Consider the following 25,449-nt stretch of genomic DNA (forward strand, 5'->3'; position numbering starts at 1 on the left):
GTCAGAGGTGAGCAGTAAAATAGCCAAGTCTGAAGATGATACCTTATTATTAAGGATTTTAAAACCCAGTCACACTGTGAAGGGCTCCCAAAGGATCTCTTCAACTTGAGTTAATGGACAATAATATGGTAAATTAAGTTCAAAAAATCCTAACCGCATATTCACTGATAGGATCTGAGCTGGTGGTGACTAAGCAGGAAAGAGATCTTGAGGTTCTGATGGATAGCTTAATTTTGAGGAGAGGGATCATGGCTGTAGGCAGGAAAGAATAAATCCTGTCCTCATCTGTTGCAGTCCCAATAACAATCACTCCCACTCCTGCAATTAAGTAAAGAAAAAACAAATGTAGCTGCATGCTATAAACACTAAATATAGCATGTGATTTGACTCTTAGTATAGAAAAAAGAAGCTTTTGGAGAGATCATGATAGAGGTGAATAAATTATGCATGATTTGGGAAATGTGGGTCTCCCCCATAACACTAGAACTCACTCTTCAGAATTTTTAAAGTGCAGAGACAAAACTAGTATGCAATTTTGAAACATCTGATTGTTTGAACAACTGCTTTTAATATTGCTACACTAGAGTAAGTGGTTAGAGGAGTGCAGGAGATTATTCTGACTCTAAAATGACCATCATCTATGAATCAAGGTATCAGTGAAAGGAAAAAGCATGCCATAGTCGCACTGCTTGGGGTGAAGAGATGCAGGAGCAAATGTAGTTCTGAGTGAAAATACAGCCAAAGAAAACGTACAAATCAGAACTATGACTGACTCATCACATGCAGCCAACTCACTCTTGAGGCTCAGAATAACAGAACAGCATTTGCACATATAAAAGAATCAGCCTGAAGAAATCAAATCCTGCATTCTTTTAAAAAGAAATATGCAGAAATCTTGCAAACATAAATTACACTTGTATTCCTGCTAAAAATGGATCCTTTCTTGCCAAGCATGCCAAATTGGAGCATTAAGAAATGCTTACAGTGCTTCAGTTCTATAATTTAATAATAGTCCTTGGGAACATCATGTAAGATCGGCATATGCTTTTGTTTCTCAATTCCATCTAGTCCTTTTGCATTCACATACAGTGCATTTGGAGGAGCTTTGGGATCTGTTTTAGAGAAAAGAAAGGAGTAAATATAATCTGTAAGTGATTTTTTGTTATAGAAGTTATCAATGTGATTAATCAAAATGATAGGCTGAGACTTCCTGTTTATGGCTTCAGAATTCAAGGGACAGGGCTAAATATAAAATGGTTTAGCATCTTGGCCACCAGATGCAGAAATGACAGCAAGCTGCATCTGAATTATATTGCAGATGGACATGTAAAGGTCAGAGAAACCTGGTGACATTTGGAGGTATATATTTACTGGAGACTATTTCCTCTGATATGGAACTAATGTGTGTCCAGACTGTAAAACACATTTATCATCTCATCCAACAATATAGGGGTTTCAGATGGTGCAGGTTCATCACACACACAGGCATACAAATCTTGTTTGTATACAATATAGTGTTTGTACATATATCACAAGAGTTGTTGGCAAAAGGTTTTATTGAAATTATTGGATTTTTCCTGGAAAGGATCAATGTAGATTAAATGGGGGGTGGGGAACAGAAGCTAGCATTTTAATGCCAATGATGCTGTGGATGCTGTGAAAAATTTGCATGCATGGAGAGCACACATCCCACACTTGTCTGGAAAGACCTTGTCTTGTGACAGTCCTGGTTTGGTAGCACTGTATCCATGTAAGATGAGAGCTGAATGTTGGGTATGTACATCACAGGGATTGGTAGAGAGAAGGTGTGAATACTGAAAAGAACCCCTTAGGTGAGATGTGTCTATTATGCACAGAGATACATTCTGGTACCTTGTCAGGTCTCTTCCATTGGAGACTGAGACACTATTGGTAGGGATGGGCAGTTTTTAACCCTACAGTGAATGTCCTGAAGTGCAGTACTTTTTCCATAAGCGTTATTGGCAGATAACTAAAATGGGAAAAAGTCAGGAGTGAAATCAGGAATACCACTGGTGTAAGGGCAAGACTGATGGGTAATGCCAAGAGAGGAAGTGTTTTTGCGTCTCCTTAAGCAGTCTTATCTGTTTAATTTGTCTCATAGAACTCAGAGGGTGAGAAGAGAATCAGCTTCTAGCTGAACATTTTAGTAGTGTTATATTGAAACCACACACAATACTGTTGCTTGTTTTTGGTTCCAGGTCTCTAGCAACCAGTTAGAATGATAGGTGTGATACTCTTTCTGTAGAACATGTGGCTGCATTTTGCACTTGACATGACCTAAACAACTGTGCTAATATTACTCTGAGAACGTAAGAAGAGCCCTGCTGAATCAGGCCAAAGGCCCATCAAGTCTAGCATCCTATTCTCACAGTGGGCAATCGGATGCCTATGGGAAGCCCACAAGAGCACCTGAATGCAACAGCATTCTTCCAACTTGTGATTTCAAACATCTGGTACTCAGAGGCACACTGCCTCTGACTGTGGATATAGAATATAAACTTTGTGGCTAGTAGCCTTCAATTACTCTTGACGTTTGCCTCATTCTTGAACTGGTGAGTGCTATTTCAAGGGATGCCTTTTTTTCTGCCAAGAGCCTGACATTGTGAGAATGATGCAAGTTATGGGGATGATAGTCACATAATTTGCTGTCAACCACGGCTCACCCTTTTATGATCTAACAGCTAACCCGATCCCTCCCTTACCATTTATCACATACTCCTGGAAGTTACAGAAGTGAAGCTTTATTTAATAAAATTTAAGCGCTACTGAAAACATTTTCTTATATTAAGGGGAGGATAAAACCACGGGAGCATACATGTCACTTTAGGGCCATTTTCAGTTATTAGCTTTGGCCCTGGCAGTAATGTTTATAACATATAAAACCCCTTTCCCAGTATATGAAGACCTATGCAACTACCACCACAAATATTGGGGTATATATAAGCAATGGCAATTATCTCTCACATTATCTAGATTTCTTTACAAGTGGAGATTGAGATGCGCCTGTTGATCTATGATTGCCATATGGTTGGACATCACATAATCTTTAGTTACTTTCCGACAATTTGTAATGAAAATATTAATTTTCCTTAATATCTTATTTGCCTACTGCCATACTACCCTGAACATGCCCGATCTCATCTGATCTTGGAAGCTAAGCAGGGTCAGACCTGGTTTGTACTTGGATGGGAGACCGCCTGGGAATACCGGGTGCCGTAGACTTAGAAGAAGGCAATGGTAAACCACCTCTGAATACCTCTTACCATGAAAACCCTATGAATATATCCAAAAGGATTCATAGGGTCGCCATAAGTCGTAATCAACTTGAAGGAACATAACAACAAATATCCTATTTAAAAAACCAACAACATACTTTTGGCGTGATAGCTAATGGGACTGGCATGTCCCTGAATAAATACTGTTGCTGGGAAGCAAGTGGGAAGGAAGTAAATAAAAAGGGAAGAATTGCCACCTTCACATTCTGCTTGTGGGCTTCCTGGATGCATTGGGCTGACCACTGTCAGATGCTAGACTTTGGTCTAACCCAGGAAAGCTCTTCTTATTTTGTTAATCATTTTCTTAGGTCGCCACCAGACTGACAGTATTTTGTGGGAGGGATTCAAGGGCGTACCAGATATTTATGTTTGCACAATTAAAGAGGATTATAGCACTTCATCCTCCTGGTTCAAAAAATCCACTTTTAAAAAGATCACAGACTTTTTGCAGTTAGGAAAGTGATGGGAAAATACACTGGAAAGTGTAGGATGAATGAATAACTGGAAGACATATAAGCACTACCCAAGAAAATCAGGATGAATGCTCACTGTAGTGTAACCTCAACACAAACAAATCAAAATGAATGCTCAATAAAGATCAAACATTGTCCTTCCTCTGTGTGAGGGCTGTGCAAGCAAATCAGGATGATTGCTCAATAAACAGATTGCTTGGAAGGACCCTTAAACTCTAACATCAATTTGCCTGAAAATAAGCATCATTTTGGGGGCGTAGCTCAGTGGCAGAGCATCCCAGGTTCAATCCCTGGCATCTCTAGGTAGGACAGGGAGAGACTCCTTGCCTGAAACCCTGGAGAGCCGCTGCCAGTCAGCATAGTAGACAATATTGGACTAGATGGACCAGTGGTCTGACTCAGGGCAGAGACACACTTGAGGTTGTGCTGGATTCAGTGCGACTCCACTTGTTTCTGAACACTTGGAAAATGCCGCTCCAGTGCATTTTACTGTGAAGTCAGCTTCACATAGACTTCAAACCTGACTGGCCATCAGCCCTGTTGCTACTCCAGATGTGTCCAATGAAAAGCTTTGCTGTAGGCTCAGGCAGATACAGTGATTGGCCAACGTTTTGCTGTGGGTGATCCCAATCAGCAGTGAGGAAGGGCAATGTATCCAGCCACGAGAGGCTATCAACACACTTGTCACCAGATCAAAGCCTTTCCATTAGCCACACCTGGAGGGGGAACGGGTTGATCTTCTGATCAGTTGCGAAATCTCTTTGAAGCTGAATGTTAAAAAAAAAACCCACTCAAGGTGCTCCCACCAGGTTTTACAGTAAAAAAGGGTGGGGTCTGACTAGCATCATGTGGCCCCCTTCGTTTTCAGAAGAGAGGGGTGTTTTTACACAGCGAGTGTGTTTTTACCCAGATAGTAGTTTCAAAACTCAGCCAGAGAAAATGGTTTGGCTGCTTTTGAAGGAACTAGTGTGTCTGCAGCTTCAGTATAAGGCAGCTTCCTATATTACTAATGGGAACTTAAATGGAAGTTATGCCTAGAATTCCATGACAGATTTCATTAATGACTCCCTTGCTGCTTAACAGAAGGGTGAGCATTTCTGCAAGGGGATCCCATCAGGTTGCCACACCTATTCTTTTCAAGATCAGCAACCTATAGCATTTACATCCATCTCTTTCCAAAATGGTTCAATCCAATTTCAGTTTGGGGCATAAATGTGTCCACATGCTTTATTATTCAGGTTCATACATTCAAGTAAATCACATGATTTCTCATCACTTGAGCTACTAAGAGGTGTCCTAACATCAATATACCTGCTACCTCTGTCCTGCCCCCACACACACACGTGCTAGGAAGAAGGTCTGAATGGGAACACTACATGTGTACAGCTCTATGTGTGCAGGCTTCACACAATTGCAAACCTTGTGGTATCAGCGTTCCCAAGTGAGTGAAGAGAATTGTGTACAGACGTTGCTGAACATGTAGGCTCCCTGTTCAGACCTTCTCCTGAGTGTATCAAGTCAGAGGGTGGAGCCAGCAAGCATGTTGATGTTGGGTATGGGGCCAGTGGCCACAGCTCTGCCCCCTCTCAATAGTCCTTTGACGAACTAATGAAAAACGTGGTGTTTTAGATGTTGTCAGGTGACATAAAAGTTATTTGCATTGTGTGATGGTTCATAAGCACATGCAAATCCCCACTTGATGCTATAGAAAACAAAGTAAGAGACATGCATCTCTGTGTGTGGCCTAGTCCTAAGAAACACTTCCTGGCACCCAGAGGTATAGTTATCCAGGGTCGTGGAGGGGGTCGTCGTAGACCTGTTATTTTGGGGGGAATAGGTTTCCTACTAGGTCTCTATGTGTGAGCCAATCAGCATGAAAAGAGAGTGCATTAGCCACTGAAAAGAGTCCTTGTCCTTTCATGTTGATTGGAGCCAATCAGAGTGAGAGGAGGTGAGTCAGCCACTGAGAAGACTCTTCTCAGTGGCTAATACACAGCCTCCCCTTTCATACTATTTGGTTCCTAGGGATGTTGTGGAGTGTGGGCTCGGGAGACAACAGGCAGCAGGGAGGGAAAGTGGAAAAGGGGGTGTGGCTGTGAGGGGGTGTGGTGTGACTATTATGGAGAGACCCTGCACTTCTGAATTTGCCACTACAGTACTGCTGGCACCTTTTGCTACTTCCTTTCCCGTTGAGCGTTTTCCTCCCTCACTTTTAGACCCAGCAACCATTAGGCATGCATATGTGTTATTTGGCCAAAACACAGGTCCTTAAATGATGTGGCTGTATTTCTCGGTTGGCATTACAGCGGCTTGTCTTTCCGGTTCCAAACTGCCTTGACTTCAGCGATAATTCTGTAAGGCCTCGGGCACCATCAAACGCCCCAAAGCAACTGCCATAAGCAATTCATTCCAGGCCCCTCTGGACTCTGCACACAAAAATGCAGGAAAGAAGGCGCGGGATGGTGGTGGTGAGATATTCCGGAGGGCCTTTTGTGTGGGTGCGTCTGTGGATTGGTTTGTATGGTCCATATTCAAGAGCTCTGGTTGGCAGATCGGGAAGGGCTGGCGAAGCAGGTGCAGGGAGAGGCCAAAGGATGGCTGGTGGGGCTGGACTATTCTTGGGCAATCTGTTCCTCTCCCCGCGCGCTTCCTTCGGCTTTCTCCTCCCCGCCCCAAATCCGAAGAATAGAGAGAGAGGAAAGATCGTGCTGGGCAATAACAATGCGCGCGCGAAGGGTGGGTGGGCGAGTGCGGGGGATTTGATCTGGAATAACTTGAAGCAGCGGCTGCCGCCCAGGGAGGCTTGATTGACGTAAACCTGCTAGAAGCGGCGCATCGAACACAAGGCAGAGCCAAACAGCAGCAGAAGCCGCCGGCTTGCTCGTGCTTGAAGAGCACAAAGAGGCGGAGCGGCTCCGTTCACCGGCGGCTCCATCTTCCGGGGGGCAGCAGATCTGCCTCTCCGAAGAGATCAGCGAGGACCGTCACCCGCCTCCACGCCCTGTCCGCGGCCGGACGGCACCAGCGACTGGGGAAGGGCGAGGCGGCGGCGGGAGAGATTAAGGAGGGGACCCACATAGGCATGTCCTTGGCTTGCCTGACCGCGCTGCTGCCTCCCATCAAAAGGAGTTGCTGTAGCTGATGGATGCCGGAAGGTGCCGCATTGCCTTGTGTGGGGTTGCTGCCTGCTTTGCTGGTAGGAATTACTTGGCTGGTCCTGTTTCGCCCCGAATGTCTTTCTCCTGGCGGATAGCTGTTTTTTGGCAAGGCGACTGAAACCGCTCTGCCCTGGAAGTGTGTGTTTGTGCGCGTCTCGGGGGAGGGGAACAATCGGGAGGATATTTTCCCTCCCCTGAGAAGACCTGAGAGCGACCGAGGGGCACATACGACAGTCTTGCTGGTAGTAGATGAGATCACTGTGTACGTAGGAGGGGGAGGGCGCATCCACCCCAACCTCCATGGGCTAAAAGGGGTGGGGTGGGGTGGGGTGCGCAAACAAGAACCTCGATATATTTTTTTAAAAAAACACCCTTCAGCAGACCAGTTGTGTGCCGCTAGTCCTCTGTCACGCATTAACGAACCTTTGAATTCACTAAATAAAGCTTTTCTTCCTAGAGCTTTTGCACCAGGATTTAGGGTGAGATCGCTGGTTTGAACAGAGGAATATCCAGCGCCGTTCAACGTCATCCCTAATCTAGGGAAAGTCACCGGACAGCGCCTGTTTGGCCTTCCTCTCTGCCATCATGTTGCTTCACAGTATATGCTGATCGGGGAATTTGGTGATCCGGCCAAAATGACTAGTTAACCCAAAGGACGGTACTGTGTAGGTGGGCGGGAGGGAGGAGGGAGACCCCTTGCTTGAGCTGTGGTTATAAGAATACTAACTCCATCTCCTTGGGCCCCGCCAAAGCCATTTGTTCTGTCAGTCTACAGGCAACTGCGGTGAAAGGACCGCAGCTGGGGGTTCAGTTATATGCAAGGTATAGTTTACACTGCAGCTTCGAGTTGCTAGCGGGTTGTGGGAAGGGTGGGGATTTGGAGGTGAGGGATTGCTTAGTGGAGTCGCTGTGGATGGGCCAGAGGGAGATAGAAAAGGCAAAGAGGAGCTGAGCAGGTGGGGCAGACTGAAGGGGACCAGGGGGGTTGCTGCGGAGAGATTCATGCTGTAAGGCAAAGGAGCAGCAAACGTCGGATTCTGGAAAGGAAAGGAAGGGACCCTTTTTCTTTTTTGGGGAAAAAAAGAACAGACTTTGTGGCACATTGGGGGCTGTATCCCTTCTTACTTGAGAGGAGTGGAAGGAGCGGTGTTGGACGGAGCGGCACAATGACTCATTTGCAGGCCGGCCTGTCCCCAAAGACCCTGGAGAAAGCCCGTCTGGAGCTGAATGAAAACCCAGACACCCTGCACCAGGATATTCAGGAGGTACGGGACATGGTGATCACCCGGCCAGACATTGGTTTTCTCCGTACGGACGATGCCTTCATCCTTCGTTTCCTTCGGGCCCGGAAGTTCCAACATTTTGAGGCATTTCGCTTGTTGGCCCAATACTTTGAATATCGCCAGCAGAACCTTGATATGTTCAAGAGCTTCAAAGCCACTGACGCAGGCATCAAGCAGGCACTCAAGGATGGCTTCCCCGGAGGGCTGGCTAACCTTGATCATTATGGCAGGAAGATCCTGGTTCTGTTTGCTGCCAACTGGGACCAAAGCAGGTAAAAGCAGAGTTTTGGTTCTGATAGGTTGTGGGCGGCTGGGGTCGGATGAGACACTCACCTGAATTTACCACCATGCTGTAGTCTACATATTTCTCCATCATAATAACAGATTGAAATCCTATTTGGTCTCAGCGATGAAATGATGGTGTTAATATTCCATTCCCGATCAGCAGAATGCCTGGCATAAGGCATCTTGTTCGACTTCTGTGTGTGGCAAATTGCAGTGCTGATGATCTGATGCAGGTGTTCTGACATAGTGTGGTGGTTAGATGTCCTTCCAATTCTTTTGAAATCCAGAGCTCTGTCATGGCCAGAATCAGCATACTCAGGTTCACATTTGCACCTGGTCAGGTTGGGCCATAAAATAATGGAACCTGCCTGTAACTTGGACCATTCACTTGGAGTTTCTTGGGGAAGACATTTTAGTGAAGAGGGATGCTCTTGATTTACTGGCTATAATGTTTTTCTGTGATGAGAGCAATGATGTCTGAAAAGGAGCAAAGGTATTGGCCATTTGCCCTGACAGATTTTTATCCGATGCAATTTTGCCTGCTTTTAAGTAGTTAGTTGGGGCACAAACAGACAATTTGGTAGTGCTCATCTACACATTGCTGTTGTCTACTCTTCTCAACGGATTGCTGTTTCCCAGCTCTCAAAAGCAACGTAAAAGTCTGAGGGCATATTGTATGCTTGCTTCACACTTTGAAGGTTTGAGATGAGCTTCCCCACCAAAAGCAACAGTTTTCACACAGAGCAGACCTTCTATGAAAGAGGAAAGGTGTGTGTTTAGTTTTGCTATGATGAGATTTCTTACCCCATTTTAATATCCCCAAAGTTTATCCTAATCCTGGCTGCAACATAAGGATGCATCTAGTGGGCTGAAATAAGGGATATATCTTCCCTGCCTAAAATATTTTAACTCAAATGTTCATAGGATGGGCAAAGAGGGCCACAAAGAGGAGTTGATAGCTGCCCAACTTCACAGAGTTAGTTAGACCAGTCTTCCCTACTCTGGTGCCCTTCAGATATGGTTGGACTACATCTGTCATCCCTTACTATTTGGCCTTTCTGGCTGGTGCTGATGGGAGTGGTAGTCCAGCAGCATTTGAAGGGCACCAGGCTGGAGAAGGCTAAGTCAGAGAAAGCAGCGTCTTCAGTTTTTTTTGGAATGAGGAATGTTTATGCCATCCTACCTTATCTCTGTTTGATTCATTACATTTTATATTGAAGGAGCTCAAGGCTTGTCTCCCTCTTTTTATCTTCACAGCAACCCTGTGAGTTCCATAAGGGTGTGAGAGAGTGTCTAGCCCACTGTCAACCAGTGAACTTCAAGGCAGGAGTGGAGATTTGAACCTGAGCCTCCCAGGCCCTTGTCCAACACCATTTGACCCACAAATAGTTCCAACTTTGCCCCAGTTCAGCAGATACTTTTGCAGTGTTTCCCTCTGGTCATCCCCTATGCTGTATCAGCGACACCTGAAGTTCTGTGTCACATGGGTTGTTCAGATCATATGGGTACTTCCTCAGACAGCATTCTACTTCCCTAGGGTTCCCCATTGTTGGAATTACTCCTAGTGATGCATAATTTCAGATGATACAAATGAAACATGAGAGCCATACATAGTGGAGCAGAAAACAAGCTGCAGAGGCAATGTTTGAACTGGACCTGTTGATTCTGTCAGTTTGGTTCTATGGAAGTTATAGGACTATGGTGAAATAAGTGTTGCACTCATGGTGATTAAGCTCTCTATCAGAGTGCTGCTGAGTCCACAAATAGCACCACGTGTACTTGTTCAACACTTTTGCAAGTACCTTGAAAAAACAGGGACTTTATCTCAGAAGCCAATACCGTGACTCTGCCAATGAATGTATTTATCTTAAAATGTATCAGATGCCTTTCCAGGTTAAAACTCAATATGCATCAGTTGCTAAAAATGTAGTGAAATGATAAACAACAGCAAAGGCAGAGTAGTCCTAAAAATAGCTCATAGCAGGAAATCAAATATTCATCCTCAAAGAAATGTCTATAGTCTTGCAAGATCCTGCAAGGCTCAGTTGAGCCTCTACAGCATGCAGACTTCCTGACCCATGCTGGTTCCAGATTTCATTGCCTGTTGTGTGTGCGAGGACAGGCAGGGGACCAGCCTGATCTACATCACTGGAATATCTGAATTACTGAGGCCTGGGGATGGATGTGCCTTAGGGCAAGGATGGGGAATATGTGGCTCTCCAGATGTAGCTGTTGTAAATGCCCACCATCCCTGACCATTGGCCATGCTGATGGGTATTAGAGGCCAACAACATATGGAGGGCCACCGGTTCCCCATTCCTGCTTTACAGTTAAAACAGTCTCGGGTATCAGATCTGGCAAAGGCCATTGCCAGATGTCTTGGAAGGCAGGTATTACTAAAATAAACAACGCTGAGTTTTTCAAAAGCCTTGTTCACTCATTCGCTTTATACACATACTGAAAGCATGGAGAAGGGAACAGGATTGTACTTCTTGGCTTCATCCTCCGTGCATCCTGCATACATTCAGTGGAACTGTGAAGTAGCATTCCCTGCGTATATCTGTGGATGCATAGGTTACTTCACATTATTAGGAGTACCCTTTCATACTTAGAAGTGCCTTTTGCACTCCTGCTGAATGCACAGAGGTCAAGTAAACTGGGTTAGTATAAGACAGCACAACTTCATATGTTCATTTGTATGTGTACCATGATAAATAGCCATCAGGTAGGAACAGCAGGGTGCACTAATTCTCTTTCCAGGATGCTGTTGAAACTCTAAAATAGGAACCATGCTAGGCTGTGGAAAGCGGAACAGTAAAACAACAAAATATGCCTTGCTGTGGCAAAGGTTTAACTGACAACAGCCTTATTAGTCAGATGCATGAAGTGAACTGAGAAGGTAGGAGGCATATATTAAGGTGGGCCAAAGTGTAGCAGAAAATAAATCGCAATAACCTGGTTCTGATTTTTCATTCAGAATCTTCCATTTATCAAACTAATTCATGTAAAACAAATTATAGTACAGAGAGCAGAGTGAACAATACATATCAAGTCAAAATCACAAAAGAATATGTAATACATTGAAGCCATACTTGCTTATGTAGGGGAAGGATTCTTATATTCAGGGCTTTTTGGGGGGGGGGATTATACCTAGGAGCTGTTGTTAAATACCACCACAAGGGCTAGATTTATTTTTTAAATTCAAGATTGGATCATCAGGATGCTGGATCCTGTACCTAATATCAAACTGGAGCCTTTTCTGCAATAACACAGAACCATGAAATATACACAGCCCCAGTGAAGCAAAAGCTGTCCATTCAGCCTTTCCAAAAGGAAATTCTACTCCAGCATTAAACATTTACATTGGTATAGCCCCACACTATATCAGTGTCACCAATTCATAGCACAATCCTATACATCCTTGCTCAGAAGGAAGCCTTTTCTGTGTACAATGGGGATTACTCCCAGGTAAGTGTGCATAGGATTGCAGCCTCAGTATGTCCATTTGCCTTTAAATATGTTTTGAGACTTGGCAGCAAGAAGGATGAATTTTGCTTAATGGATTCAAGTGGTACAATCACTTTCCAGATGGGTAATTGTGTCTCTTTTCTTAAGGCATAAAACATTTTAGAAATGGGATAAACATTTTCTAACAGCATGCATAAATAGGGGGCATTAAGCACAGTTAAATTAATCATGAAACCTAGATTATCTTCAGAAATTAGTCATACACCACTGAGTACATAAATGTGACCATGAGACACTACATGAAAACTCACTTAAGCTGGATATAACATAAAATTTAATTTTCTGACACGCTAATGCAAGTCTTCTCCACGTTACTGAAAGGCAGTGGTTTCCATTTTACCTTTTCAGCACTTGCCATACTTCACCATTTCTCTGAGAAAACTTGAAAATGGGGAAGCAAGAGTTTTACCTTACCTGAAGGGTGTGACATTTTGTCTTGTAGACACCCCACAGTAGCCTTTGGTAAATTAGACATAACATCATATGAGGCATATAAAGTATATACTGCTTACTTTGAAGCACTTGATCACGTTGAAATGGGTAAGACAAATACTTCATAGGCACTCCCAAAGCCAGCAAGTTTTAATTAGCTCTGAAACAAACTTGGGGGGGGGGGAATCCTGGAGCATATTTTCTGAACTCAAATTTGTGTGCAAATGTTGAATGCATGTTGTCCCAGTAGCCCTACTCCTTGGTATGCAGACACACTCAACAGTCCCCTCATGGATGCTTTTTGATGTGGTGGTGAAAGCTGTAAAAGCATACATTTCTTTCAAAGAAAACAACAGGAATTTAGATTTAAGTGTCCGTCAGAGGTGAACCTTTGAGAATTTTTCAGAATGTAGATTCTGAAATGTTGGCAAATTTCAAATTTGTGCAAAACATTTCAGCTCTCCTTCAAGCATACATTCAAGTTTTTAAGATCTGGTTCAGAATGAACCATGTGTTGTGTTTCATCACTCAGGAGAATACATTAATGTAATCTGTCACAAGCCTGTGAAGGAACTTCAAGTTTACATCCATCCCCCTTACTGTGCTGTCAACATAAATAACAATAAGGATGAGGTAAAATGTTGGATATTGCAAGTCTACAGTGAATTTGAGATGAGCATTTATGCAAATTGTTCCTTGCTGTGTGAAGACTTTAATGCAGCTATCTTTCATCATAATTCGCTTGATGCTGCGACTTTGAAAACCAATGCTTGCAGTTTGTGATACGTACAGTTTCAACTCTTGCATAGGGCTAACGCAGTGGTTCTCAAGCTTTTTTGGTTTGCGGCACACTGTAAAACATATAAAAAATTTCTGGCGCACTTCGTGTACAAAATTAAAAATATATTAATATATTTTAAACTATGAATAGAAATACCTTAATAATAATATACTTTCATAATATTCGCGGCACACCTAGCCACCTCTTGCGGCGCACCAGTGTGCCCCGGTGCACCGTTTGAGAATCACTGGGCTAGGGGTTCAAATGCCTTAGTGAGGCCTGGCATCCTAGGGCTCTGCCCTGCCCTCCCCCACCCCCAGGTCAATGAGCCATTACATTTCCCAGAATGCCCTGGACTGACATTATGTTGGGCACTTGCAGCATTGTCAGAAATTAAAATGCCAGCTCCCATCCATCCTTAGAGCATTGCTGCTCACTCCTTGTCAGACATGCCTAAGGGATCCAGCAACACAACAGGGTACCCAACAGAGGGCATTTTGCTCAAGGCTTCCCCAAACCTAGAGGTGGCCCTGGCTTTAGCACTGAACTTTTTTTTTTTAATGCTGCTTTAAAATATGTCCTGTAGTGGATTTTATGTTCATCAGTGGTGTTGCAAAATGAAGTTCACTTCTTTTAATGTTATGTAATGCAGGAAGAAGGCCATTTAAGAAAATCAAGGTACCCCACAGAGATTGCATATTTTCTTTTTTAAAGATAATAAAAACTGCCTTAAAACAGGCAGTGAAAATCCCATTGACTTCCATGAGCTTTAAGCAATTTAACAGGGAGCAGGATTGCAGCCAGCATTCCTATTCTCTCTAGCTAGCTAGCTAATGAAAATTCCATGGTAGGTCCATTCCATGGAGAGCTGCAGAGAAACCTACTGAAGGATCATAGATTAATGGTAGAGTGTCCCAGTTCAGTCCCTCCCTGGCATCTCCAGGTAGGGTCAGGAAAGATTCCTCTCCAAAATCCTTGAGAGTCACTGCCTGTCATTATAGACCAGAGATAGAAAACCTGTGCCCCTCCAGTTACTGCTGGACTGCCATCATCCCTGACATTGACCACGCCAGCTGCGGCAGATGGGCGTTAACAACATCTTCCCATCCCTTGTATAAACAGCACTAAGCTAGATGGACCAATTGTCTATCTAGTTGTAAACACCTTTCTATGTAACAAGCCTTTTTTCAATACATAGAGAAATCCTGCACATTTTTAAAGAGAAACATTTTTTTTTTACCCAAGCTTACTATAATTTAACAATTCTGACTCACGTTGAATAGTGTGATCCAGTCTGATTTCTACAAGTGAATGTCACTTTTGGGAGAACCTACACCAACACTCAGCACACTGGGGAGGTTTGCACTGGTATGTCCTATCACAGTGAAGACCACAAGCAAAGTGGGGGGAAATCAGGTTACCTTCTGTTACCACTGCTTGATTAATATAATGTATAACGTCATCCACAGTTTGCATCTCTGTTTTCACTTACCAGTGATAGACACTGACCTGGTTTACACTCAGTGCTAAACTATGGTCTATTACGATGTGCATGAGGCTCAATTAACCTAAACAAAGTGTTGGGTTAAGCTACTCCCCTCACCTCCTTATGAAGCTGGGAGAAGGATTTCTGCTAAATTTAGGTTCACTTTAAAGACTCTTGTCTTAGCGTAATGTACAACCTGGGGATTGTAGTTGAAAACATATTCTAGTCAGTTTCGTAATAAGCCAATTTATGAGCTATGAAGCTGGCTTTTTCATCTAGGCAGAATTTGTTTTAAACCAAGTAACACTAACCTGAGACTCTGGTGCTTCACTTGGACTCATCTATATAGCTCTAAAACCATGGTTTAGTGCTTTGTACAAATGCAGCAATGTTGCAGTATCACCCCAATGTTAAACATTTGTGTATGTACTCACAGTATGTACAACTGACCACGTATACTGAAACTCATGGTACATGCTATATCATATGCATATTTGATATTTTAACAACCAGTAGCAAATAATATCCTTTTTTCTAGCATCTGAACATTGTTAGTTAGCTTAAGACTATCTCTTCTGCATTGACAGGTACACACTGGTGGATATTTTGCGTGCCATACTTCTTTCTTTAGAAGCCATGATTGAGGATCCAGAACTCCAAGTAAATGGATTTGTTTTGATTATAGACTGGAGCAACTTCACTTTCAAACAGGCCTCTAAGCTGACACCAAGTATGCTTCGATTAGCCATAGAAGGACTTCAGGTAAAAGTGATTTAAGCATTACTCATACATCTCCTACTCTTCCATCCCCTCAAAAACACCTCCCTTCTTTTTCAGTTGGTTCCATGCTAAAGACAGTACAAGCAGAAGAGAAGAATGTAGATTCAAATAATCCAGTAACTAAGATTTTAGGATGTAAGTGCATTTTCTCACAATTTGTGACTCAACTGAAGTGGCAGTTTATCAAGTGGCTGTTTATCTTACAGCTGTGAAGGGTAAGAGGCTCATATTTGATGGTTGCCTCAAATCAGTGAGCTCAAAATTGTTATTGAGGGCTGAGGAATAACAAAAACTGCCAGAGGAGGCAGATTTGGATTGTATGTCATTGATGCTGTGTATTGTCCAGCCAAAATGAGATCCCTTCAAAAGTGGAATTAACACTGACATTCCTGGATGTGCAGTCTGAGATCATTCCCTATACGACATATGACTCACTTGAGTGAGTTATTCAGAGGCTACCTTCTGTGATATCTCTCTCTTGTCTTTGCTTGTGGCACATGCTAGCCTAGACTGCAGCAGCTGGTGGGTGAAGAACAGCATCTAAATGATTCTGTCTTGTAGCAGGAAGATGGAGTAGATGGAAGTTTGGTCTCTTCCTTCTGTAACACGTGTTTTTCCCACTGGCATCTTTTCTAATTACCCAGAATACATTGGTTGTGGTAGTTGCTATGTATCACATTTGAGAACATTGAAATACCCCATTGCCGCCCCCGCCCCCAAATCAGCATAAAGAAATAGATGTACTGCTGTAGGTTTCAGGTATGTTGTGAGGAGAGAGAGAGAAAAAAACCACATAGCTGCATATTGGTGCTTGCATGAATAATGGCAGAATTAATTTTATAGTAGCTACTGCTTAGGCCACCTCAGAACTATGTCCGGAGGACATGGAGATATAGTCAAGATAATACTTTCACTGTGGGAAATATCCTTGTACAAGTTCTCCACCTCATGTATTGTTAAATATCCCTCAGCAGTGTATTTGCACCGTGAGATTCCTTAGCCCTGCCAACTGCCACCATTGCTTTGAGTAATGCATGGTGGCCTTGTTTCATGTGGCGAGTTCTACTTCACAGCATTTATTTAGGAAGTAGGGAACTTGCTGCTGGGACATTGACTCCTGTGATGAAAGTAATATATAGATTGGCTAAAACATATCTTCACATCCTTAGAATACTGAGGTAGCTTCAGTGGTGTGCTAACCATATGGAGAGCTTGTAGTTTCAGGCTATACTGTAAAACCGGATGTCACCATGCACCAAATTCGCAAGATTCTCCACCGTGTTTAAGAGTGTGATAACACTTGGCCACAGGGTACAAATGACTAGTTCATTAGTGAGGGTTTTAGAGGCCAGTGTGGTGTAGTGGTTAAGGTGTTGGAGTACAACCAGGGAGACCAGGGTTCTAATTCCCCACCCAATTTTTGAGTTGGAAGGGGCCTATAAGGCCATCAAGTCCAACCCCCTGCTCAATGCAGGAATCCAAATTAAAGCATTCCTGACAGATGGCTGTCCAGATGCCTCTTGAATGCCTCCAGTGTTGGAGAGCCCACTACCCCACACAGCCACGAAGCTCACTGGGTGATCTTGGGCCAGTCACTGCCTCTCAGCCTCAGAGGAAGGCAATGGTAAACCCCCTCTGAACACCGCTTACCATGAAAACCCTCTTCATAGGGTTGCCATAAGTTGGAATTGACTTGAAGGCAGTCCATTTCCATTTTCCATGCAGTAAATGGTCGTGTGATTCCACCCTATATATGACTCTGAGAGTAAGCTGATATCTTAATGCTTAATGGGAATTGCTGTGAACTTTTTCTTTGCCATTAACTCATACTTGATTAAAGTTATCTTCTCCTGTAATGTTAAATCACTGAATCATGGTATATAAGTGCATCATATGGTATTTAATACATGAAAAACTATCTTCATTAAAGTAAATGTTTATCTAAGGGGAAACTGAAAATTTTATATCGAAATATTGAGGTTTTTGTGTCACTGCAGTCTGTTCTGCGTTTCTGTGGAGAAATGCATTCATTTGCGTACATTTTAAGTACTGAAATGCTTTTATGACTTCTATAAAGCAGATGAACAACCATTTCTACGAGCTTTTATGCATTCTGATATTACAGTCAATTTTAGCAGGGCTTGCCAGAGTTTTCATAGTTGTTCTATAGAGTTCTGATCTAAGGTCATGTTCTCATGTCAGTTCTATACCCAATATCCATCAATGGATTCACAAGTCACTGGTCTTGATACAAGAATGTTATATTAAAAAAACAAGGTTGAAGAACTACATAATTATTATGGGGCTGAGACAAAAATTACTATTTTTTCCCCTGAATATTGAAAGACACTTCTCATTTCTGGCAATTTTAGATGCACATATTTGTTCTTCTGGTCACTATTTTCCTTCTTCTTTGCCCTCTCTAGCCCTGTATAAGGCAACATGAGAACAGGGCTGTACCAAGTAGCCCCCTCCCCACTATTGAGCATGCTGAGAAGCACTCTTCTGGCATCCATCCATCCAGTGTGAATGTCTGCAGCGAGGGGGCCCTCATGCATATAGCTGTATAGGCAAAGGCCTCCCTCTCTTCAGATGTTTGCACTATTTGCACAGATGCTGGAGGAGGGACTTCTCAGTACACATTGTGTCAGGAGAGGGGGGGCTACTTGACATGGTCCTGCTCCCATGTTGCTCTACATGGGAGGTAGAATGCCTGAAAAGGGCTACTGTCTTTACCCACACTGTTGTTTAATCTGATTGGCAGTGGCAAGCCATGTGATGTCACTATGGTAATCTGTTATGATAATGCCACAGACGCATGTGGACAAAGTCACGAGGGTCACCAGAACCAATGAGACTAAATGGTGTTGTGGTAAAATGAGTGAGCACACTGAGGGAAAGTAAGAAAAGAAAATGCTGCTGAATGGAAGAAACAACCAGAAGAATAAAAGGGCATGAAAACAATGCAAATGGTTCAGGAGCCTTAATCATCCTAATATGTTTGTTGTTTTCTCTTTGATTTTAAATCAGCTGTGGTTACTCATCCCCTGAAAAAGCCCAGTCTTGGAGTGGGTTTTGCTTGTGCAATTCTTATATTTTTAATTTTTTTAAATCTTGATCAATATTTTATATCATTCTGTGAAAAAACCATTCAGTTCTACTAATGATTTTCTGACTAAACTGGTGCTGACTGAGCCAAAAGTTCTCAGTGGAGTATTTCCAGTTTGAACTTGGGCTGTGGTGGGGAGGAGGGGCAAAATTCCCCCAGCAAATCCTGGAGGTGGGAGAAGAATTTGCAGGTCACCAAAACCCACTGATGCTGCCAGGAGAGGAACTCCAGCAGCTATTGGCTGGCAACTGGCATTTCTCCCATCTGAAGCCCTAGAACAGGGATACGGAAACTGTTTTGGCCCATGGACCACAGTTCCTTGTGGGCAACCTCCTGGAGGCTGCATGCCACTGCGGAGGGGGGGGGAGAGGCAAAATGGACAGATAAATAGGTGTAACTCTCACCATTGTACATAGGCTACACTCCAGCCCAGCAACAGTCAGAGGTTTCTGCACAGCTTCACCCATACATATCTCCCCATCCAGGCAAGTAAGAGGCATTATCATGGTTCAAAAACTCATTCCAGCCAGGCAAAAAGCAGAGAGCAGGGCAAGCGAGGAAGAGGGGGATGGCCTGCAGAGAGTCCCAAGGGCCAGATAGAGAGGCTTGGGGGGCCGCATTTGGCCACTGGATCTGAGGTTTCTCCACCCAGCCCTATAGCAGTGCTACACAATGGGATAGTATTGCTTTGGGGGCAGAAATACTTTGGGGCTGGCAATTTACCCCTAAAGCCTCCCACCAGTATGATGCTAAGTCATCATGGAGCAACACTTTGGGTATGGTGGTGCGGCACTGAACAGTGAATACTGGTTACTGGAACTGCTTTGCTGGTGGTACACTTCATTCATCTCCATCCCTAAAAATCACTGCAATGGCTGGTTTGCCACCCACAAATAGGGCAACAAAATGGAGGGGGGGATCAACTCACCCTTAACCTAAACAGGATCAGTTATTGTCTGTTTTCTTGTTGTTGGCCTTTACTTTTTATACCATTGATCGTACAGAAATTGTGTCATCTTTGAGAAATTTTGCTTCTGAGATCATATTTTTGCATGTTTCTTATTTATACAACATTTCCTATAACGTTTCTAAACCTGCTCCATTTCCTCGATCTGTTGAGAACCCTTAGGAATCTCTTGAGAGGAACTCCTATTTCGTACTCTCTATCTTTTGTCACTTGGATCTCTCATGCCCACCTAGTCTTATAATTATTATCATTTAGGCACCAGGCAAACACATTCTCTTCTCCCACATACACACACTTTTAAGTTAGAGTAGTTGCACTTTCCAGCTGGTTCCTGTGTCTGGAGTGCTTTTTATGTCCCAGCTACTGGAAAATATGGGGATAAAAAGTTTCATCGGTTTAAAAAAATAACTGTTCCAGAGAGGTAAACTTACAGAGCATTCTAATTAGGGTTGCCAGGCTCAGGGCCTGAGACTGATCCTGTATCTTTAGGAGAAGAGAAAGTCAGCCAAGTGCAGGTGTTCTTGCAACTCTGTAATGGGAAAAACCACAAGGTGGAATTCTCCCTTCCCCCTGCACAACTTTTAAAGATACAGAAGACCTCTTGGTTGCCAGGCCCAGCCTCCAAGAGTGGGTATAGGATTGCAGCCTTTAGTGCCCTTCTCTTGACAATACATACATGAATTTGTTTGGGGGAATTATACTTCTCTGAGATACATTAGAGTTTGGCTTGGGAGCAGTAAATTGGTCTGAAAATCACCTTTGTATTTGTGTTCCTGTTGATCAGTGTTAAAGCATCCTCATAACAATACAGTATTAAATCAGCAGCTGCCACCAAAACATTTTAAGGGGCCACTCAGGACCTGTGATGTGTTGTAAAACTTGCAGCCTTCCCTTGGGAGGTCACTTGCTGAATCTGACTGAAATCTGCCTTGCAACAGAAAATAAAGGGAAGATTTATAAACTGATTGCAGGTTAGAAAAGTGCTGAAGGAAGATACTGAAAAGGGAACATAACCAATGAAAACATATTACTAACTTGCTGTCTTGATAAACACCTACTCTGTTTAATTAGCAAAACTGTATTTGTTTTGACTCACAAGACTTTGCACAGCTCAAATGACAGCTGACAAAAATTAATTGCTTTTACAGGAAAAGAAAAAAGGAAGCAAAAATGGGTGGTTCCCTCAGGAGCAGGGGAGGGTAAAAAAAACTAGCACAGGCCTTTCAAAGACTGCTGCTCCTGCAGAGGGGCACTCAAGGATTAACAAACTGACCTGCTTAAAGGTAGCCAACATGGTACACTCCAGATGTTAGATTACCACTCCCATTATCCCTGATCCTGGTCACATTGGCTGGATAGCAGTTGTATTCCAACAACACTGCCTACCCCTAGGCTCAGCAGACCAGTTGGTGGGTGATCAGTCTACTATGTCTTCTTTGGCTGCAGTTCTAGCCCACTAACCTGGGAGTAAGCTCCAATGAGGGCTTACTTTGGAATAGACATGGTTAGGATTGCACTGCAACTCAGAAAACACATGCTAGGTGGTTTTTAAGTAGCCTTTCTTCCTCTCTTTTCTTTTGCAGAAGCACCCTGCTTGTATCTGAGAGATAAGGGATAAATGTATGGATATGAGTTTCTTAGGGTGCTCTTTGCTTTGTTTCTCCTTCTGAAACCATGTGTATGAATTCCCTCTGGATATCATTGAGCAACATTTGGTTTGCCGCTTTGTGTTATTACATTTTACAGATGACATTTGAATTCCAAAATCATTTCATGAATCGTAAAATAATTTCATACAGGTGAGACAGTAGAACTGGGTATTCTTCTTCTGCAGAGATATATTCATCCAGATGGGAGGGGCCACTGCTCAGTGGCAGAGCGCTTGCTTTGCATGCAGAAGGTCCCAGGTTCAATCCCTGGCATTGTCAGATAGGGCTGGGAGAGAATACTGTCTGAAACCCTGGAGAGCCGCTGCCAGTCAGTGTAGACCATATTGAGCTAGATGGATCAATGTTCTTACTCAGCGTAAGGCAGCTTCCTGTGTTTCTGGGAAAGCTTGTTGGAACAATAAGCACAGGATCAGGGACAGTTTCCTGGCCCCTCATTCTCATTTGTTAACTCACAAAAATCTTGCTCTTGGTGTAGAATGGTAAGCCAAATCATTAATCTGAGAAATATTAGGACCCAAGCTTAAAAAAAGCCAGATTCTGTTATGATAAAAAATGTTTAAAACTGCTTTATGGTAAGGGAGTACAGTACTGACAACATTTGAAGACAACAAACAATGTAGGTCAGGAGTGGAAAACCTTTTTCAGCCTCAGGGCCACATTCCCTTATGGACAGCCTTCTGGGGTCACATGCCAGTGCTGGGTGGGGCAAGAGGCAAATGTGGGCAGAGCAATTAATGTACATGTTACTGTTGTACAGTAAGCTAGTTTCTACACACAGTCTCACACCCCTCTCTGTTCTCCATCCAGGGGGATAGAAGAATCCAGGAGAAAGAAGCATTATCAGAGTTCATCAGAGTTCCCCACCTCAATATAGGTGATAGGCCAAGTTCACAGTGGCCTCCTCAGTGTCCCTTTTCATTTGAGTGTAAATAGAAGGTGCTATTACGTCTCTGCTCTCTATATTGTCCATGCAGTCTGTAGCCCCCAAATTATGGAGACAAATCATTCTGTCAGAAGCCTCTCGCTAACACTTTTCTACTAATTAAGAGACACTGGCAAAAAGGAAAACACTGTAATTCTTTTTCCAGCTGCAGTCAAGAGGAGCTACATCAGGGACAGCAAGGGAGGTAAACAGCCAGGGATCAATTTTCTTGCTTTTCTTTTCAAGAAAAAGCAAGGTGCTGCTCATGGGTGAATGCGTGGGTACTAGGGCTTTTTTACAGGTTGCGAGGTCAGAAACATCCCAAAACCTGAGATGTCAGGGGCGTGCCCTAGTGATGTCATTAAGCATGATACATTAAGCATCAACCCACAGGTGCTTGGAGCATAGCACTCAAACAAAATACCCCTCTCTGACTGGAAATAAAGATAGACATCTTAACTAAATGAGGGTGTTTCCCGCTCCAGCTGAAGTGATGGGATCATTCCTTCTCACCTGCTTAGACAGCCTGGTAAGGAACATTTAATTTAGCCTACTTGCTTCTGGCAAGAAAGGTTTAAGTGCCCTCAGGCCAGGCCAGTCACAAGAAAGCCATTGTAGGCAGAAAGCCTAGTGCTGTGGAGATGTTAGATAGGAGCACTCAGGAGTAAAGATGGATGCCCCTGAAGGCTGCAATTCTAAACACACTTACTAAAGGACTAAGCCCCATAGAACTCAACAGGACTTACTTCTGAGTAGATATTGTTAGGATTGTGCTGTTGATAAGGCTTGACTAGGGATCCTCTGCAACAATATCCATCTCAAAGCAGGGTTGGCAACCCCCTGCCTGGAATGCAATGCCTGCCTTTTAACATGGCTGCTCCAGCCTTCTTTACAGACTTGACCCTTCACTGCAGAGAGATGTTTGAGAAATGAGTAAAACTTAAGAAAATTCTCTACTCTTTTCTGCCTGCTCTCTGGGCTGCTATAAACTAATTTTGATAGCTAACCAAATTCCAGTGAGTAATGATTGACAGAGAGAAAACACACATGGTTTAGTCTACTTTCACAGGCAGTAGATTGGGAACAACAGCAACTGAAGCCACACTTTCCAGTATGTGAATTCTTTTATTGCTATTGGGCAAGAAACAATCCATCATGCAAATACCAAGGTGCATCATCAGTGGGTTTAAAGGAGTTGAGCTGAGCACTTGGAACCACTGTTGTTGCTTCTATGGATGTAAGGGAGTAAGGTCAGAGGTAAATGAAATGCAAAAAGAAAAAACAGTGATGTTTTCCTAAATGCAATACCATACCAACCGCAACAAGATTCCTATAAGTAAGACAGAAAACTCAGTGTTCCTAACCAAAAACCAACACTAAAAAGATCTTGGCAGCCAGTCAGCCAAGGTCACAGAAATCCCCATGTAGCACAACCTGACCCCAGGGGCTGCAGTTAGTGCAGAATGCCGCAGCACGATTGCTGACATGAGTGAGACCCTATCAGCACATAATACCTCTGCTCTGAAATTTGCACTTGTTGCTGATTTGCTACCAGGCCAAGTTCAAGGTATGCTTTCCATGTTACAGGGTCCACATAGTACTTGTTCTGCTCTTGTAAGAAATTGATCCTTTAGTTTGGCAGTACCTACGCTTTGGAACTCCCTGCCTATTTATGTTAGGCAGGCACCTTCATTGTACTTATTTCGACACCTGCTAAAAATATTTTTGTTTAGGCAAGCCTACCCAGGCATGTAGAAGCTGTTATGTTTTTTATCTGTTTTAACTCATTGTTGGTTTTATTATTTTGAATATTTTAAATACCTGTCTTTAACTGTTTTTGCCAATAATTTTATTGTTTTAATTCCTTCTGGAAACCGCTGAGGTTTTTACAATAAAGCAGTATATAAGTGTTGTAAATAAAATACATAAATAAATTTCAGAGTCACTGTGGCCCTTAGGTCTCTTTCCTCTTTTATACCGAGTCAGGCCATTTGGTACCATCTAGCTCAGTACTGATGACATGGACTAGCATTGGCTCTCCAGGATTCCAGGCAATAATCTCTTCCAGAGATTGAATTTTGGACCTGTGAATACAAAGCATGTGCCCTACCACTGAGCTACAGCCCTGTTTAAAAAAGTGTCTTTTAAAATTGTTATTTTCAATGCATTAATGAATGCACAGCATACTAGGGTGGATTCACACCATGCATTTAAAGCACATTCAACATACATTGAAGCTCATGAATCCCACCACAGAATCTTGGGAACTGTAGTTAGTTAATGGTGGTGGGAATTATAACTGTGAGGGGGAAACTACACTTCCCACGATTCTTTGGGGGAAGTCATGTGCTTTAAATGTGAGTTGGATGTGCTTTAAATGTATTATGTGGATCTGCATTACTTCATAAACTCTAAGAACATAAGAACATAAGAAGAGCCTGCTGGATCAGGCCAGTGGCCCATCTAGTCCAGCATCCTGTTCTCACAGTGGCCAACCAGGTGCCTGGGGGAAGCCCGCAAGCAGGACCCGAGTGCAAGAACACTCTCCCCTCCTGAGGCTTCCGGCAACTGGTTTTCAGAAGCATGCTGCCTCTGACTAGGGTGGCACAGCACAGCCATCACGGCTAGTAGCCATTGATAGCCCTGTCCTCCATGAATTTGTCTAATCTTCTTTTAAAGCCGTCCAAGCTGGTGGCCATTACTGCATCTTGTGGGAGCAAATTCCATAGTTTAACTATGCGCTGAGTAAAGAAGTACTTCCTTTTGTCTGTCCTGAATCTTCCAACATTCAGCTTCTTTGAATGTCCACGAGTTCTAGTATTATGAGAGAGGGAGAAGAACTTTTCTCTATCCACTTTCTCAATGCCATGCATAATTTTATACACTTCTATCATGTCTCCTCTGACCCGCCTTTTCTCTAAACTAAAAAGCCCCAAATGCTGCAACCTTTCCTCGTAAGGGAGTCGCTCCGTCCCCTTGATCATTCTGGTTGCCCTCTTCTGAACCTTTTCCAACTCTATAATATCCTTTTTGAGATGAGGCGACCAGAACTGTACACAGTATTCCAAATGCGGCCGCACCATAGATTTATACAACGGCATTATGATATCGGCTGTTTTATTTTCAATACCTTTCCTAATCATCGGAAGCATGGAATTTGCCTTTTTCACAGCTGCCGCACACTGGGTCGACATTTTCATCGTGCTGTCCACTACAACCCCGAGGTCTCTCTCCTGGTCGGTCACCGCCAGTTCAGACCCCATGAGCGTATATGTGAAA

The 25,449-nt window shown here is 43.3% G+C and overlaps 1 protein-coding gene and 1 non-coding gene across 2 annotated transcripts in view; both read left to right on the forward strand.

The window, feature by feature from the left end:
* Positions 1–3,124: 3,124 nt before the first annotated feature.
* On the forward strand, positions 3,125–3,243 carry LOC133384765 (5S ribosomal RNA). Its single transcript, XR_009762694.1, has one exon. It is a non-coding gene; the product is annotated as a 5S ribosomal RNA (ribosomal RNA).
* Positions 3,244–7,888: 4,645 nt separating this feature from the next.
* CLVS2 (clavesin 2) overlaps positions 7,889–25,449 on the forward strand; it is a 65,756-nt gene continuing 48,195 nt past the window's right edge. The window contains exons 1-2 of the mRNA XM_061626314.1: positions 7,889–8,482; positions 15,310–15,484. Coding sequence (XP_061482298.1) covers positions 8,094–8,482; positions 15,310–15,484 — 564 coding nt within the window. The 5' untranslated portion in view covers positions 7,889–8,093. The remainder of the gene's footprint in view (positions 8,483–15,309; positions 15,485–25,449) is intronic.

This window comes from Rhineura floridana, chromosome 4 (assembly GCF_030035675.1).
Source record: "Rhineura floridana isolate rRhiFlo1 chromosome 4, rRhiFlo1.hap2, whole genome shotgun sequence".
Taxonomy (NCBI): Eukaryota; Metazoa; Chordata; class Lepidosauria; order Squamata; family Rhineuridae; genus Rhineura; species Rhineura floridana.